The sequence below is a fragment of the Oncorhynchus mykiss genome, chromosome 12 (genome assembly GCF_057628025.1).
Source record: "Oncorhynchus mykiss isolate SJ-2025 chromosome 12, ASM5762802v1, whole genome shotgun sequence".
Lineage (NCBI taxonomy): Eukaryota > Metazoa > Chordata > Actinopteri > Salmoniformes > Salmonidae > Oncorhynchus > Oncorhynchus mykiss.
Window position 1 is genome coordinate 69,345,288 of NC_143033.1, and position 17,299 is coordinate 69,362,586.

General features: G+C 40.8%; 1 protein-coding gene and 1 long non-coding RNA gene across 2 annotated transcripts; both read right to left on the minus strand.

Annotated features, from left to right (window-relative positions):
* Positions 1–1,652: 1,652 nt before the first annotated feature.
* Positions 1,653–5,874, minus strand: LOC118937713 (uncharacterized). Its single transcript, XR_016485204.1, has 2 exons — positions 3,708–5,874; positions 1,653–3,382 (listed from the first exon to the last, which is right to left on the minus strand). It is a non-coding gene; the product is annotated as an uncharacterized LOC118937713 (long non-coding RNA).
* A 2,901-nt stretch (positions 5,875–8,775) lies between these two features.
* On the minus strand, positions 8,776–10,369 carry LOC118951915 (interferon a3-like). The gene is made up of 5 exons (XM_036973858.2): positions 10,074–10,369; positions 9,851–9,922; positions 9,239–9,391; positions 8,999–9,097; positions 8,776–8,881 (listed from the first exon to the last, which is right to left on the minus strand). Exons 1-5 carry the CDS (start codon positions 10,221–10,223, stop codon positions 8,795–8,797), a joined length of 561 nt encoding a protein of 186 aa, XP_036829753.2. The 5' UTR covers positions 10,224–10,369; the 3' UTR covers positions 8,776–8,794.
* Positions 10,370–17,299: the final 6,930 nt, after the last annotated feature.

Below are 17,299 nucleotides of genomic sequence, written 5' to 3' on the forward strand. Positions count from 1 at the left end.
TTCATCCAATCATATATATGCAACATGGACCACTCCACCATGTCAAACTGGTTATCATGACAGTCGGCTTTTAGCATCTAAATCTTGGTGGGGCAAACTCCCCCAAAAATGTTTATGCATGTCAGCAAAAGGAATACAACATAACACTAAAGAGTACAATATTTGCACAATAACGATGACAAATGGTGCCGACAAACTGCTAGGTCCTACATAAAGCTGTCCCAACAGCAGAGCTCTCTTTTCAGCACCATGGAGTGAATCCATGACGCTGCTACACCTGGCTATCAGCGGAGCCTTGTCTAGCAGGGAAACAGATCATTCAGCCTCATTTACTGCCTTAAAATAACATAGCTAATATGGCTGACTTGCCTAAACAAATGTGATTTCTACTGATAATTGAGATGTGCAAACTACGGCATAAGGGGACTATGAGCGGATAAGAGGCAATCCATAATTTTGATGAAGACATCAACTTTCAACATTCACTTTTGAAATGTACAGTGACAGAATTCAGAACATGGGCCATGCTTACAGTATTCTCCCTGTGCACCAAGTCAGAACCGTAGTATAAAAAAGAAGGGAATGTGAGGAGACATTGAAAGCTCTTACAATATTCAATGATTACATTTCTCTACAACAGGCTATAGGCTACATATGCACCACCACGTCAGATCAGAACAGGAAATGGACAAACTTATTAGGGTGAGGCATATGGGCTACTAGTATACATATCACCCTGGCATATTACATAATTTATGCAGCAGCATGCAAAACTTTTCTGGACTCACCTTGTCGTGCTACGTTCACTTGAACAGGAAGGAGGCGCTGCGGTCCATCTTTTGGGCACATCTTGTCATCAAAGTCTGGCATTCTCTGGATTTATGGTGCTTCCAAGACCACTGGGAACTCAAGAAAAAACTGGTCGAATCATGACGTCAGTAATCTTCAGGTAGGAATTCTAGAGATCCCGACTTGGAATTCCGAGCTGGATGACTGTTCAAAACGTATTTTCTCTGTCGGAGCTCTTTTTCTCTACAGAATTCCTAGTTGTTTGAACTCACTGAAGTCTGAGATTTCCCAGTTCCTAGTTTCCAATTGTTTTGAACACTGCAAAAGTCATGCTGGATTGACAGCAAGGCCAATGTATTCAACCTTTTCTGGCCCGTGGTGTTGAAAGTTTATAATTTTAATCTTGGAAAGAGACCCTTAAACCCATACTTGGACCACACACACAAGTTTACTGAATAGCAGGCTAGTTATTTGAAATTAGCCACTGATTCCTTACAAACCTCATTGTTGAATTTGCAATTTCCAACTTGTTGTGTAATGTTCATGTCTAATGGCAGATGAGCACTTATACGTTTTATCTACAGCATCTCTTCATATGACAAGGCTTGAAAAGGATTTAACAGTAGATTGTCAATGTGAGTCATGATGATGACTGCTTGTCTAGCTTGCGAGCTAAGATTTTGAACGCTGGATGTTGACTAAATCAGTCCAGTCAAAGCTTTTGCAGATATATCTTGATTTAACGTCATTTAGCTGTGGCCAATGACCTTGAGCCTTCTTGGATGGGCACTTCTAATGTAACTCTATGGCAGCATCTGTTAGCAATTTATGTTTTTCTTCAATAACGGAAACTCCAAAGCAAATCAGGGGAGAAAATTGGTTTATTGTGAGACGACAAATCAATATGTTATGCTGGGAGGTAGATGTTCAGATGTTCAGTCTCCCCTGTCCTCAGCTTTTCCCCACTGAACATAGGAACAGGATGCCTTTTATAACCCCCCTCCCCAGCCTGGGGTTGACCAATCAGAAGTCCTTGCAGTACAACGTGGCCAATGGCCACATCCTGCCCCCGACTCAATGTACAGACCTATGACAATATGGCACTGAGTTCAGGAGTGGCATTCCACAGAATCCGAACAGATGTTGAACTGAAACCCAACTCCAATTTACAATTCACTATTGACCATTAGTAGGACTCACTAGGACTCACCGGGCTGGAGAGACACACCGGAGGCCTGGTCCGTGGAGCAGGCACAGGACTCACCGGGCTGGAGAGACACACTGGAGGCCTGGTTTGTGGAGCAAGCACAACCCATCCTGGCTGGATACCCACTTCAATCCAGCAAGTGCAGGGGACCAGCACAGGACGCATTGGGCTGTGAAAGCACACTGAGGTCTGGAGCTTAGAGCAAGCACAACCCCTCCTGGCTGAATCCCCACTTTAGCCCGGCATGTTCGAGGCGCTGGTACAGGATGCACTGGGCTGTGCAGGTGCACTGGAAACACCTTGCGCAGAGCAGGCGCAGGTTATCCTGACCCGAGGAGGCGCACTGGAGACCAGGAGCGCTGAGCCGGCACCACCTTTCCTGGCTGGATACCCCTCTTTACGGGGCAGGTACGGAGAGCATGTACTGCACGCACCGAGCTGTGACTGTGCACTGAAGGCACGGTGCGTAAAACATGGCACTGGAACCGTGACCAACTCCGCTCGCCAACCTGTGTCCCTCCCCAATTTTTTTTTTTTGGGGGGGGGGTTGCCTCTCGTGCTCTCGTCTCTGCCGTAACTCCTGATCTCTCCATCTGCCTCCGCCTGTTTCCAGGGCAGGCTTTTGTCGCCTGCCATGATCTCCTCCCATGTCCACGATGACCTAAACTCCCTTCTCTCCCGTGCCCAGGATCCCTTCTCCGCCTGGCCATGCTGCTTGGTCATTTTGTGGTGGGTAGTTCTGTCACGACTTTCGTCAGAATGAGGATCGGACCAAAGCGCAGCATGGTAAGTGTTCATATTTTATTTCTCAAAAAACACTCGAACAAAGTGAAAAACCGAAACAGTTCTGTCAGGTGCAGACACTGAACAGAAACTAAATACCCCAAAAACACAGGTGGGAAAAAAGGCTGCATAAGTATGATTCCCAATCAGAGACAACGATAGACAGCTGCCGCTGATTGGGAGCCACACTCGGCCAAAAACAAAGAAATAGTGCGTAAAACATGGCACTGGAACCGTGACCAACTCCGCTCGCCAACCTGTGTCCCTCCCCAATTTTTTTTTTGGGGGGGGGGGGTTGGCTCTCGTGCTCCCGTCTCTGCCGTAACTCCTGATCTCTCCATCTGCCTCCGCCTGTTTCCATGGCAGGCTTTTGTCGCCGGAAATACAAAATATAAATAATAAATTATTTAAATAAAAAACGATAATTTATTATTTAAATATAATAAATAGACTGACAGGGTCCCACATGATTGTATTCATGCTTTATAAACTGGTAAGGGTGTAGCTTCTGAAATGAGTCTGGATTGTCAGTACAATTGTGCCATAAGGATATCCAATATTTGCAGATGACGTTTCATCTCTTTCCTGATGAGCACTGTAGTTCTGAAAAACAGAACATTTCAAATATTAGTGGGGTGAACTTTCTTGGCAAAATAGTGACCATATTGTCTTGAACAACATAGAATGAACTGGTGCCATATGCATTAAGCTTCTCGGAGTAGGAGAGCTGATTTAGGATCAGTTTTGTCTTCAAGATCACTATAAATAAGTACAGAGGAGACCTGATACAAGATCAGCACTTCTGAGATGCTTAATACATATGTCCCCAGTACTCACTATTTTTTTTAAAGAACACTGCCCCTGTTTACCCTAGTTTATATTCATGATTACATGTATTAAACACATTTCCATACGAAATCAAACTCACCATTTTTCTCAGAACCTTCCTATTCAACTTCTTGAAGTACCGTTTCAGTCTCCTCTCAGGTTTCATGGCAGGTGATACATGTCGGACAAAATGAAACAATACTTTAGCATCATACAGATGTAGGATCTTCATTTGATCCCTTTTTTTCTGAGAATTTTTCTGCACGGCAGGAAATTTAAATTTAATGTGTATTCAATGTTTGAAAAGGATTCTAAAGATTGTAATTTCCACTTTAAAATATCAAACTTGATTTGCCATAATGAAAAATGCATCGAAGCCCATGAAAACTTTCCATTAATTATAATCCACAATCATTTACATTTCTCATTGCTGCAATATTATTTATGTGATGTCGCAAACGGGCTCAAAATCTGTAATAACCCATATCCAGTGCGTTTGGAAAGTATTCATACCCCTTCCCTTTTTCCAAATGTTGTTACGTTACAGCCTTATTCTAAAATGGATTAAAGAAAAAAATGATTCATCAATCTACACACAATACCCAATAATGACAATGGAAAAACAGAAATACCTTATTTACATAAGAATTCAGACCCTTTGCTATGAGACTCAAAATTCAGCTCAGGTGCATCCTGTTTCCACTGATCAGCCTTGAGGTGTTTCTACAATTTGATTGGAGTCCACCTGAGGTAAAATCACCTGATTGGACATGATTTAGAAAGTCACACCCTGCTATTTAAGGTCCTATAGTTGAAAGTTCATGTCAGAGCAAAAACCAGGACATGAAGTTGAAGAAATTGTCCGTAGAGCTCTGAGACAAGATTGTGTCGAGGCACAGATCTGGGGTAGGGTACCAAAACATTTCTGCAGCATTGAAGGTCCCCAAGAAAACAGTGGGCTCCATCATTCTTAAATTGAAGAACTTTGTAACCACCAAGACTCTTCCCAGAGCTGGCCGCCTGGCACAACTGAGCAATCGGGGGAGAAAGGCCTTGGTCAGGGAGGTGACGAAGAACCCGATGGTCACTCTGACAGAGCTTCAGATTTCTACTGTGGGGATAGGAGAGCCTTCCAGAAAGACAACCATCTCTGGTAGAATGACCAGACGGATGACACTCCTCAGTAAAAGGCACATTGCAGCCGGATTGGAGTTTGCCAAAAGGCACCTCCCTGACAAAAGGACTCTCAGACCATGAGAAACAAGTGTCTCTGGTCTTATGAAATATATTTGGCCTGAATGCCAAGCATTACGTCTGGAGGAAACCTTGCACCATCCCTACGGTTAAGCATGGTGGTGGCAGCATCATGCTGTGGATGTTTTTCATTGGCAGGGACTGGGCGACTAGTCAGGATCAAGGGAAAGATGAACAGAGCAAAGAACAGAGATATCCTTGATGAAAACCTGCTCCAGAGCATACAGGACCTCAGACTGGGGCGAGGGTTCACCTTCCATCAGGACAACGACCCTAAGCATACAGCCAAGACAACGCAGAAGTTGCTTTGGGACAAGTCTCTGAATGTCCTTGAGTGTCCCAGCAAGAGCCCGGACTTACGCTAAAATGATCGAACATCTCTAGAGTGACCTGAAAATAGCTGTGCAGCGACGCTCCCTATCCAACCGAATAGAACTTGAGAGGATCTGCAGAGAAGAATGGCAGAAACTCCTCAAATACAGATGTGCCAAGCTTGTAGCATGATAGCCAAGAAGACTCAAGCCTGTAATCACTTCCAAAGGTGCTTCAACAAAGTTCTGAGTAAAGGGTCTGAATACCTACGTAAATGTGATATTTCAGTTTTGTATTGTTATTATGTTTGACAAAATATCTAAAACACGGTTTTTGCTTTGTCATTATGGGGTATTGTGTATAAGCTGAAGAGGGGAAAAATCAATTTGATCAATTTTAGAAAAAGTCTGTAAGGTAACAAAATGTGGAAAAAGTTGAACATATGTGTACTTTACATGTCAATTTCTCCACTTGTAGAGTTAGTAGGCTACAGCTAAACCAGGGCTCTCCAACCCTGTTCCTGGAGAACTGCATTCCTTTAGGTTTTCACTCCAACCCTAATCTACCACACCTGATTAATTAGGTAGTTGATCAACTTAACCAGGTTAGTTACAACTGGGGTTGGAGCGAAAACTTACAGGAGGGTACCTCGACATAAACGGGATTGGAGAACCCTGACCTGAACAGGGATTATACTTTAAATAGACCCGTTACTTACGCAGGAATTAAGGTTCTCAAATTGGTTTTCTAGAAATTTGAGGAAATCGTCCAGGTTTTTCTTGTTCCAGGTGACGGACTTCATATTCCCATCAAACAGTTTTGTGATTTTATAGATGGCCTCGTTCCGGAATCTGACTTTGTCCTCAACCTACACAGGAAGATATAAAAAGAAGATTATAAACAGTATAGGCTTCCGTTATGGCATCAATATAACATTGGGTCAAGACCGCAAAACCAAAGCATATCAGAACATGATTAGTAAAAATTCTAGCCTTTACCTCGGCATCATCTATGTGTCTGTAAAGTGATGTTGGGAAAAAGACTGGGGCATTCTGCTTTGTTATATCTCCTCCCTGGAAAACAATCAATATAGGGTGTTAAGTCACGTGTACTTCAAGAGCAATCAAGACAGACATAAAGTATAGCTTATACTGCAAGTACAGTAGGCCTAATGTAGATAGCGTCTCTTGATATCTCTGTCATTATAGCCTTAGCGCCCTTTTAGTATGTATATTCAAATATAGGCTAACAGTTTTCTAACACAGATGCTAAACATGAAACATATGACTATTTTACTTGGTTGGTTGTTTTGCTGTCCTTAATACATGCATTCAGTCTCCTCTTACAGTGTGCTAATAACTCACCATCTGGTCCAGCAGGGAAAGGTATTCTGCGCTGAAGTGACCGTAGTGGTGTCGGCTCCAGTCAAAGCAATGACACACGCTCTGCATACTGCAAATAATAAGAAAAATACAAGTCCAGCTCTGCATTGTATACATTGTAAACAGCTATTTGTTTCGCTGTTAGTGTTCCAGATAAGTTTGAACATATTAATTGTGTTAAGTAGTTTTATGTGGAATTGGGAAAGGGAAAACTGTATGGAGAATTTCCCACCGATCAACCTACCGGAGGCGGTGACTTCCGAAAAAAAAAACAAGAAAATCTATTCACATTCTCCTTGAAATCAGCTTTAAATAGATAGATATCGGCTTGACTATTACTAGCGACTATAGGCTATTCGCGAGCTTTGCTTTCAACTGCTAATAACTTCGCTTGAAACGAAAAAAAAGTATGATAATATCGTCGAAGGCGAAAACCCAAACTTCTTAAGAAATGTAGCCATATAAGACATTCATTTAGTGGTTTTCGATCAAAGTTAGTCCGAAATATTGTTCCGTAGTCCTCTGCTGTTGCGCTACAACGGAAAAGTGAATGGGAAACGTCAGCGTCAATACCCACATCTCCCAACTTTCATTTTCACAATGACGTAACCAACTTTCAATTTACTGTTGTCTGCTATGTATGCAATGTTGACAAGCAACGACAACATGATTTGTTGGAACTTTCTATTTTCTTTGTGTGTGTGTGTGTGTGTGTGTGTGTGTGTGTGTGTGTGTGTGTGTGTGTGTGTGTGTGTGTGTGTGTGTGTGTGTGTGTGTGTGTGTGTGTGTGTGTGTGTGTGTGTGTCATAGTGCTGTGCACGTTTTTGACTCTGCAAGGTCAAAACTTGGCATTGGTTCATTTCTCCCTTTTTCTAAATAATATTGGGATTAATTCAAAGTCTGGGATTGGGATTGGGAAGTCTGATATTGGGATTAATTCAAATAATTTTCAAAGTCTGTTTAACTGTAAAGATCATAGTATATTATACTGTAGGGAAGTGGTCACCAAAACTGTCTGCACGGCCCTGGAGACCAGCAGGAGAAGGTGCAGGCTTTTTTCCAACCCAGTTCGAAAACACCTGTTCCATCAGGGTCTTAATAAACTCTGTCTTCCTTTCCTGTGGCTGTCCTCGTGAGAGCCAGTTTCATCATAGTGCTTGATGGATTTTGCAACTGCACTTAAAGAAACATTCAATGTTCTAGAAATTTCCCGCATTGACTGACATTCATGTCTTAAAGTAATGATGGACTGTCACTTCTCCTTGCTTATTTGAGCTGTTCCTGACAGAAATATGGCCTTGGTATTTTAGCAAATAGTGCTATCTTTTGTATACCACCCCTACCTTGTCACAACACAACTGATTGGCTAAAACGCATTAAGAAGGAAAGAAATTCCACAAATTTACTTTTAACAAGGCACACCTGTTAATTGAAATGCATTCCAGGTGACTACCTCCTGAAGCTGGTTCAGAGAATGCCAAGAGTGTGCAAAGCAGACATCAAAGCTGGGTGGGTACTTTGAATAATCTCAAATATAACATATATTTGGATTTGTTTAACAATGTTTTGGTTACTACATGATTCCATATGTGTTATTTCATAGTGTTTATGTCTTCACTATTATTATACAATGTAGAAAATAGTAAAGATAAAGAAAAACCCTGAGGTGTGTCCAAACTTTTGACTGGTACTGTGTATATATACTCCGGACTCCGACATATTTCTATGTTTCTTATGTCCATTCATTTTCTTTTAGATGTGTGTGTATTGTTTTGTATTGTCAGATATTACTGCAGTGGTAGAGCTAGAAAAACAAGCATATAGCTACAGCCGTTAAAATATCTGCTAAATGTGTGTATGCGATAAATTACAATTTATTTGATTAAAAAAGATTACAGCTGTAGAGGACACATTTATTTAATTTTAATATATTTCATTATTACAATAACAAACATTTCCTATCAGGTTGCAATAATAAATACAGTATGCAATGGCCTTCATGAATAAAAAAAAAATGCACGGAAACATTGATACATTAGGCTATGTATAGCCTAAGTCAATCACATAACTATTCAGAATAAAAAAAAGATTTACTCCTCGGAGTTGTGAATACATGACTACACAATAAATAAATACGTTTAAAAAAAAATAAGTAAACATGTAAAAAGATATAGTTAGATATATGAATAGATAAATAGATGTATAAATAACAAATATCTACACAACACACACATAACGCTCATTTGCTACTTAATGTTGTGTCTAGTCTTTGTAGGTGTGCCAGCACCACTGTCCTTATGTCTTCCCAGCCGCTCGCGCTGTAATCCTGCATAAACGAAATACACTTGTTAATTTTTTAGAATAGACACATATTGTATCATCACATAAAAACATCCAGATTTGGTGAATGTACTCTCTTTGTAAGACAACTGGATCAACATACCTCGCGTTTCAAGAAATGCTTCAGGAACTTGAAGTGAAGGCTCATCTTTTTGTTCACTCTGTTGACAGATTTTGACAGTCTAGTTTTCATAGCCTTTACCTGTTAGAACAAAATACAAATCATTCATTTAATATTATGTTTTGATTAACATGTAGCTACTTATATTATAATCAAGAAGGATAGTATAATGTTTTCCTTTTTGCATTACTGTTAAAGAGGCGAAAATCACAAATGACATACGCATTGGTCCAGCTCCGAGGTCTGGCGATAGAGGTCATTCATAAACTTGTCAACTCCTTTCTGGTCCCAGGCGGTGGACTCATATTTACCACTGCTGTACAATTTCTTTATAGCGTTCAGAGTATGCGAAATGAAGGCAATCTGTTCGTCAGCCTAGAAGAAGAGTGATTTGTATTAGTATATGCCTTATGAATTGATGGCAAATATCGAAAAATTATAGCAAATTGTAAATTCGTTATAACCTAATTATATACTTTGCATTCGGAAAGTGTTCAGAACACTTCACTATCTGTAGATTTTGTTACGTTAAAATGTAATAAATATGATTTCATTCATCAATCTATACACAATAACCCATAACGACCAAGCCAAAACATGTTTTTCGACATTTTTGCTAATTTATGAAAAACAAAAACTGTTTTTTGCTTCTTCATTTTGGGATATTGTGTGTACATTGATGATGATTTTTTATTTATTTGTAATCCATTTTAGAAGTGGTCTGTAACATAACAAAATGTTGAAAAGGTGAAGGGGTCTGAATAGTGTTTAATCCACTCTTAGAAAAAAAAGAGTTATGGATAGAACAAAACATTTTTTATGCATATTTCTTACCTTGAAATTATTGACTTGTCTGTATTGTTTGTCAGGGAAAGTGATCTGAGGTCCTCGAGAGACTTCATGACCCTGAGATGCCAAAAAATATAAACAAAATATTGCATTATTATTATTGTACAAAAAGGAGTCAGGTAATTTCAATGAAACACAGCAGCTCATGAAATGTTGAAAAGATGACAAGAGCTCAATGACCAGGAACAAGTGATTAAACATTTTCTACCATTTTCTGAAGCATCGTTATGGTGTTGTTGCTGAACACTTGGAACATGCTCGGAGACCGAGGCAGTGTCTTCATCCATGTGCATCCGATGGTTTTATTCCAGGTGCAAATCGTCATGACCAAGCACATCCAAAAGCTGATTGAACCCATTTTAGCGTAGGTCTACTGTAGTTCTCGGTCTGTCCGCAATCAACGTTGGTGCACTTCCGAAAGATAGACTACTTCCTATAATTCCGACAAAAGTAAGTTGTCCGCAACGGATAAAGATATAACGTGTTCTTCCTGACTGATCAATACCAGTTCTGCCACCCAAGTTCTCCCATGCTCCAACCTGTGTCGATCCTTTATTCAACGAGTCTGCAAGGTGTTCCAAAAGTGAAAGGTGGAAGTTCCCTTACACTTTCATACCTAAGTGTTGTTGTACGTGTGGAGAAAATGCATCGAAAGGACAGGTGCATCGCTCGACTAATTGTTACATCTTGAGCTATTTGCTATTTTATCACGAAATTTTGACCTTTCAACCAGGATTATTTTGATGAAAAAAATAAACATGTGATTCGACTATGGCCGAAATAAATATCACCATATAGAACACATTTAGTTTGGCCTTTCACTTCGAAAACCAAAGTATTTAATGTTTGAAAACGCAACACCTTTTCAGTTGCACACAGAAACTTTGGTGTCAACTACGTTGTAACCACCTGCTTATAGGGTAATTGTGGTTTGTGGACCCCAACTGTCTATGTAAAGATACAGATCAACCTTGTATGGGTTGTATGAATTAGACACTCAACATTACTTTATTTCGTTTTAGAAACAGGTTTGGGTGGTCTGAAATATTTTGATATATATTCTATATGCTCCCGGTTTTCAGAAAAAGACACTGGTAGCCTATGAAGTGCACAGGCAGTACTGACCTTGGGAATACTGCTTACATTTGAGCCTATATTGCGGGGGCTTTTGAATCTGGGCCATTAGGAATGTGTGCGTATGATACTTCTTTCACGTAGATAATCTGTCTCTGTATTCAATAGTCTTGTCTTTAATGGGCTTGTAAATACATATTTTATTTATTCCTCCGGTTATGTAAGTTGATGGGAACTCTGCATCTATTACCTTTCCTCCCCAGCGACTGAAGAGTATAGGCTTTGTTTTAAGAGCGATTGGTACTCTCCATTGAACTAACATTCAAAATATAATAATGATTATGTTGCAGTATATACTTTATATTATTAATAACTACATGAATAAACCATTTTTAACAGTGATAAAATGCCACAATTATTTGATGTCTTTTTTAAAAGTGTATTGTAAAGGCGTTTGTTGTTTTTCATTGAAGATGATGTTGGTATGGTATTATGGTAACATTTCATTGAGAAATTCGTCTTCATTAATCGGTTCATTCAGGTCACACATCTTTACAAAATTACTAGCACATTTCTAACAAATATAAGCTGTGTGTGCGTGTGTTTATTCAAATATTATACACACTCTAGAAAAGGGTTCTATATAGAACCTTCAGGGGTGATATATATGAAACAATCAATAAAACCCTTTTTGGTTGTATCTAGAACTTTTTACTTATAAAGAACACTATTACTTATAAAACATGTTTTAATAAACTTATGCAAAATGTAACTACAACATGCTACCATGACACGTACATTCTTGGCATTTTTGTTAAATTCTTCTGAGAATGTCTCAGGATGCCCTCTATTTCAACTCTCTGCGCACGAACTGATTTCTGAAAGAAAAAGCAGGAAACGAATATATTTTATTTTATTTTAAAATTAAACATGGCACACACAGGGTTACATCATAGGTATAGGGACCCAAAAACAAACAAAAAAGTAAACATAGGAGATGTTTTACCTCATGTGAAATAAAGTCATCCAGCTGTTTGAAGTAGTTCTTCACCTTGTCTCCAATGCGAGGGTTAAGATGCACACTCATGTTTCTAACCCGGGAAAAATAGTAAACATAACAAATAACTTGAATATGAATTTCCTTGTGAATAATATTAATACAATGAATTACACGGATAATATGATTAATAAGGTAATAGCCTACTGTGCAATGCAATGAACAAATACAACATCACCAAGAACCTCCACATTCCGAATAGGTCATATTTTGTCGAGCAAGAAGGACCTGCAGCTCCCCTAATGTGATAGTGTTCCATTGTGTCAAGTTTTGTTGAAAGAGTTGACCTGCCAGTTGTGTCACGACTCCGACCGAAGGTGGCTCCCCTTCCCGTTCGGGTGGCGCTCGGCGCTCGTCGTCGCCGGCCTACTAGCTGCCGCTGATTCTTTCCCCCCCCTCCTTATGTGTTTATTGGTTACACCTGTTTTGAGTTTGTTGTAATTAGTTGGGCTTTATTAGTCAGCCGGCCCGCGCGTTTCTTTGTGCGGGATTAATTATTGTAACCTTTGTGTTTGGTGTAGACGAACGTGTTGGTTTATGTTCGTGTAGTTTGCGGGACAGTTTTCGTCCCCAGTGTCTTGGGCATTTGTTTTGAGCACCCAGTGTTTCGTGGGTGGCCGTTGTTCATCGTGTGTGCATTAAAAGAGCACTATATTGAACTATCTGTTTCCTGCGCCTGACTTCCCACTCACGACACCCAGAACGTTACAAGTTGAAACGCAATTCTCAGTGTGCATAGCTTTTCTCCCACCGGTAATAAAAAGAATAACACACAGTGTATCCAATTCAATCAAAGACTAACACTGAATATTTTATAGCCACGCATGATCTTCATATTGGTTATTTAAGCATCACCTATAATGACAACGTTGGAACTTGGACCAATATCCATGCTCCTCTAGGATACAGCTGGGTCTCCCCCTGACCACACACAAACACCACAAAGTCGTAACCCATTTCTACAATTTATATTCTTAAAATTGGATTTTAAACATAACTCTAACATTACAACACTGCTAACGGCTCAGACTAAGACCAAGATGCAGACACAGGAGGCGGATAGTACAAGTCTCAGAGTTTATTATATTACAAGAGGCAGGCAAAAGGTAAGCCAAGGCAGGCAAAAATTCGTAATTCAAATCAGATTCAGGCAGATACAGGATGTTAGGCAATGGTAGGTCAACGCAGGCAAAGATACGTAATCCTGGAAACAGGAGACAATGGGCTGTGAGACAGAGGTTTAGTCCTAGACACATGAAAAGTGGAATGTATACGGAGGGTGCGGGGCAACAGGAGACGGACAGCAGAGGGGCTAAGGATTTTAGAGATGTGGAAATGGCCAATGAAATGAGGGTAAAGTTCACGAGACTCCACCGGGAGGGGCTGGTCCTGAGTGGAAAAATATACCTTCCGCACGAGCCGATAGCGGGGATCAGCGGTCCGTAGGCGATCCGCCTGTCGCCTATACCTAGATGTGGTCTTCCAGGTACTCCGGGCTCTCTTCCAGGTACGGCAACAGCGGCAGACGAACATCGGGGCAGAGGGTATGCTAACTTCTTCCTCTTGCTCAGGAAAGAGCGGGGGCTGATATCCCAAGTAACACTTGAAGGGCGATTAGGGAAGGGTGTTACGGGCATATTCCACCCACACAAGTTGCTGGCTCCAGGTGGTGGGGTTGGCGGAGACGAGGCAATGAAGAGCCGTCTCCAAGTCCTCACTGGCTCTCTCCGACTGACCATTAGATTAGGGGTGAAAACCAGAGGACAGGCTGTCCGGAGACCAAATGAGGGTGCAGAATGCCTTCCAGAACTGAGGACCACGATCGGAGACCATGTCGACCGGAAGTCCATGGATACGGAAGAAGTGCTGCACCATGAGCTGAGCCATCTCCTTGGCTGAGGGTAACTTGGGAAGGGGAATAAAATGGGTGGATAGAAGACCTATCCACCAACGTCAGGATCGTGGTAATGCCATCTGATAGAGAAAGCCCAGTAACAATGTCCAGAGAGATATGGGACGAGGGGCGGTGAGGAACAGGGAGTGGTTGAAGAAGGCCATCCGGAGCTTACCGCAGAGTCTTATTTTGTGCACACACAGTGCAGGCGGCGACGAATGTGGAGACTTCAGGAACCATGGATGGCCGCCAAAAGCGCCAAATGACAGCCAGAGATATTATTCACACAATTGAATGATAATTATTTGTTATTATTTATTTCATGAATGTGGTCCAACTGTTTGCAAAAGTAGTGGTTCTTAGGATTTGAGAGCAACTTCCCCTGTCTCTGTAATGTCAAAGGATAGTGGAGTGTGAATATCAAACAATGATTAAACCTCAGATCCACAAATGAGCTTTTAAAGCATGTCTGCAAGATATTTTAGACAGGCATAGATCAGGTGAGTTTAATAAATAATCCCAACCCCCTGAATATTTTGAGTAAGGTCAAGTATGGTAATTTATCTCTGGATTGTGTATAATTGCAACCAGAAACTGCAAATATCTCAACATCCTTCCTAAATGAGTGGTGGGAGTGAATGGAAACTCAGGAATGTCACTATGAGGCTAAAGATGATTTTAAAATAGCTACAGTGTGTATTGGCTGAGCAGATAGAAAACTCTGCTTGGGATCAACACCATTGCATTCACTCCACATTACAGGCCTGAATGACAAAGTGAAAAGAAGTAAACCTACAGTGCCTTGCGAAAGTATTCGGCCCCCTTGAACTTTGCAACCTTTTGCCACATTTCAGGCTTCAAACATGAAGATATAAAACTGTATTTTTTTGTGAAGAATCAACAACAAGTGGGACACAATCATGAAGTGGAACGACATTTATTGGATATTTCAAACTTTTTTAACAAATCAAAAACTGAAAAATTGGGCGTGCAAAATTATTCAGCCCCCTTAAGTTAATACTTTGTAGCGCCACCTTTTGCTGCGATTACAGCTGTAAGTCGCTTGGGGTATGTCTCCATCAGTTTTGCACATCGAGAGACTGAAATGTTTTCCCATTCCTCCTTGCAAAACAGCTCGAGCTCAGTGAGGTTGGATGGAGAGCATTTGTGAACAGCAGTTTTCAGTTTTTTCCACAGATTCTCGATTGGATTCAGGTTTGGACTTTGACTTGGCCATTCTAACACCTGGATATGTTTATTTTTGAACCATTCCATTGTAGATTTTGCTTTATGTTTTGGATCATTGTCTTGTTGGAAGACAAATCTCCGTCCCAGTCTCAGGTCTTTTGCAGACTCCATGAAGTTTTCTTCCAGAATGGTCCTGTATTTGGCTCCATCCATCTTCCCATCAATTTTAACCATCTTCCCTGTCCCTGCTGAAGAAAAGCAGGCCCAAACCATGATGCTGCCACCACCATGTTTGACAGTGGGGATGGTGTGTTCAGGGTCATGAGCTGTGTTGCTTTACGCCAAACATAACATTTTGCATTGTTGCCAAAAAGTTCAATTTTGGTTTCATCTGACCAGAGCACCTTCTTCCACATGTTTGGTGTGTCTCCCAGGTGGCTTGTGGCAAACTTTAAACGACACTTTTTATGGATATCTTTAAGAAATGGCTTTCTTCTTGCCACTCTTCCATAAAGGCCAGATTTGTGCAATATACGACTGATTGTTGTCCTATAAGACAGAGTCTCCCACCTCAGCTGTAGATCTCTGCAGTTCATCCAGAGTGATCATGGGCCTCTTGGCTGCATCTCTGATCAGTCTTCTCCTTGTATGAGCTGAAAGTTTAGAGGGACGGCCAGGTCTTGGTAGATTTGCAGTGGTCTGATACTCCTTCCATTTCAATATTATCGCTTGCACAGTGCTCCTTGGGATGTTTAAAACTTGAGAAATCTTTTTGTATCCAAATCCGGCTTTAAACTTCTTCACAACAGTATCTCGGACCTGCCTGGTGTGTTCCTTGTTCTTCATGATGCTCTCTGCGCTTTTGACGGACCTCTGAGACTATCACAGTGCAGGTGCATTTATACGGAGACTTGATTACACACAGGTGGATTGTATTTATCATCATTAGTCAATTAGGTCAACATTGGATCATTCAGAGATCCTCACTGAACTTCTGGAGAGAGTTTGCTGCACTGAAAGTAAAGGGGCTGAATAATTTTGCACGCCCAATTTTTCAGTTTTTGATTTGTTAAAAAAGTTTGAAATATCCAATAAATGTCGTTCCACTTCATGATTGTGTCCCACTTGTTGTTGATTCTTCACAAAAAAAATACAGTTTTATATATTTTTGTTTGAAGCCTGAAATGTGGCAAAAGGTTGCAAAGTTCAAGTGGGCCGAATTCTTTCGCAAGGCACTGTATTCAAAAATAACTCATTCTAAAACATCCAATCGGGTTGCAACATGGCAAAGACAACATGGCAAATTTATTAACTTTTGTAACTAAATAAAACATGCTGTGGCAAATCCAACACAATACATCACAGAGTGAAACTCAAATCAAATCAAATTAAATTGTATTTGTCACATACACATGGTTAGCAGATGTTAATGTGAGTGTAGCGAAATGCTTGTGCTTCTAGTTCCTACAATGCAGTAATAACCAACGAGTAATCTAACCTAACAATTTCACAACAACTACCTTATACACACACTGTAAAGGAATGAAAAAATATGTACATAAAAATATATGGATGAGAGATGGTACAGAACGGCATAGGCAAGATGCAGTAGATGGTATCGAGTACAGTATATACATATGAGATGAGTAATGTAGTGTATGTTAACATTATATGAAGTGGCATTGTTTAAAGTGGCTAGTGATACATTTTGTACATCAATTTTTACATTATTAAAGTGGCTGGAGTTGAATCAGTATGTTGGCAGCAGCCACTCAATGTTTGTGGTGGCTGTTTTACAGTCTGATGACCTTGAGATAGAATCTGTTTTTCAGTCTCTCGGTCCCTGCTTTGATGCACCTGTACTTACCTCGCCTTCTGGATGATAGCGGGGTGAACAGGCAGTGTCTCGGGTGGTTGTTGTCCTTGATGATCTTTTTTCCTGTAGGCCGTCTCGTCGTTGTTGGTAATCAAGCCTAACACTGTAGTCTCGTCTGCAATCTTGATGAATGAGTTGGAGGCGTGCATGGCCACCCAGTTGTGGATGAACAGGGAGTACAGGAGAGGGCTCAGAACTCACCCTTGTGGGGTCTCAGTGTTGAGGATCAGCGGGGTGGAGATGTTTTTACCTACCCTCACCACCTGGGGGCGGCCCGTCAGGAAGTCCAGTACCCAGTTGCACAGGACGGGGTCGAGACCTAGGGTCTCGAGCTTGATGATGAGT

What these genes read in the sequence shown, in the direction of transcription:
- LOC118951915 (XM_036973858.2), bottom strand. Translation starts at nt 10,223, where the DNA reads ATGGGTTCAATCAGCTTTTGGATGTGCTTGGTCATGACGATTTGCACC. An exon ending in TAACGATGCTTCAGAAAATG is followed by an intron (nt 9,923 to 10,073) that starts GTAGAAAATGTT and finishes TTGGCATCTCAG; the next exon opens with GGTCATGAAGTCTCTCGAGG. An exon ending in CCTCGGAGCTGGACCAATGC is followed by an intron (nt 9,098 to 9,238) that starts GTATGTCATTTG and finishes TTGTTCTAACAG; the next exon opens with GTAAAGGCTATGAAAACTAG.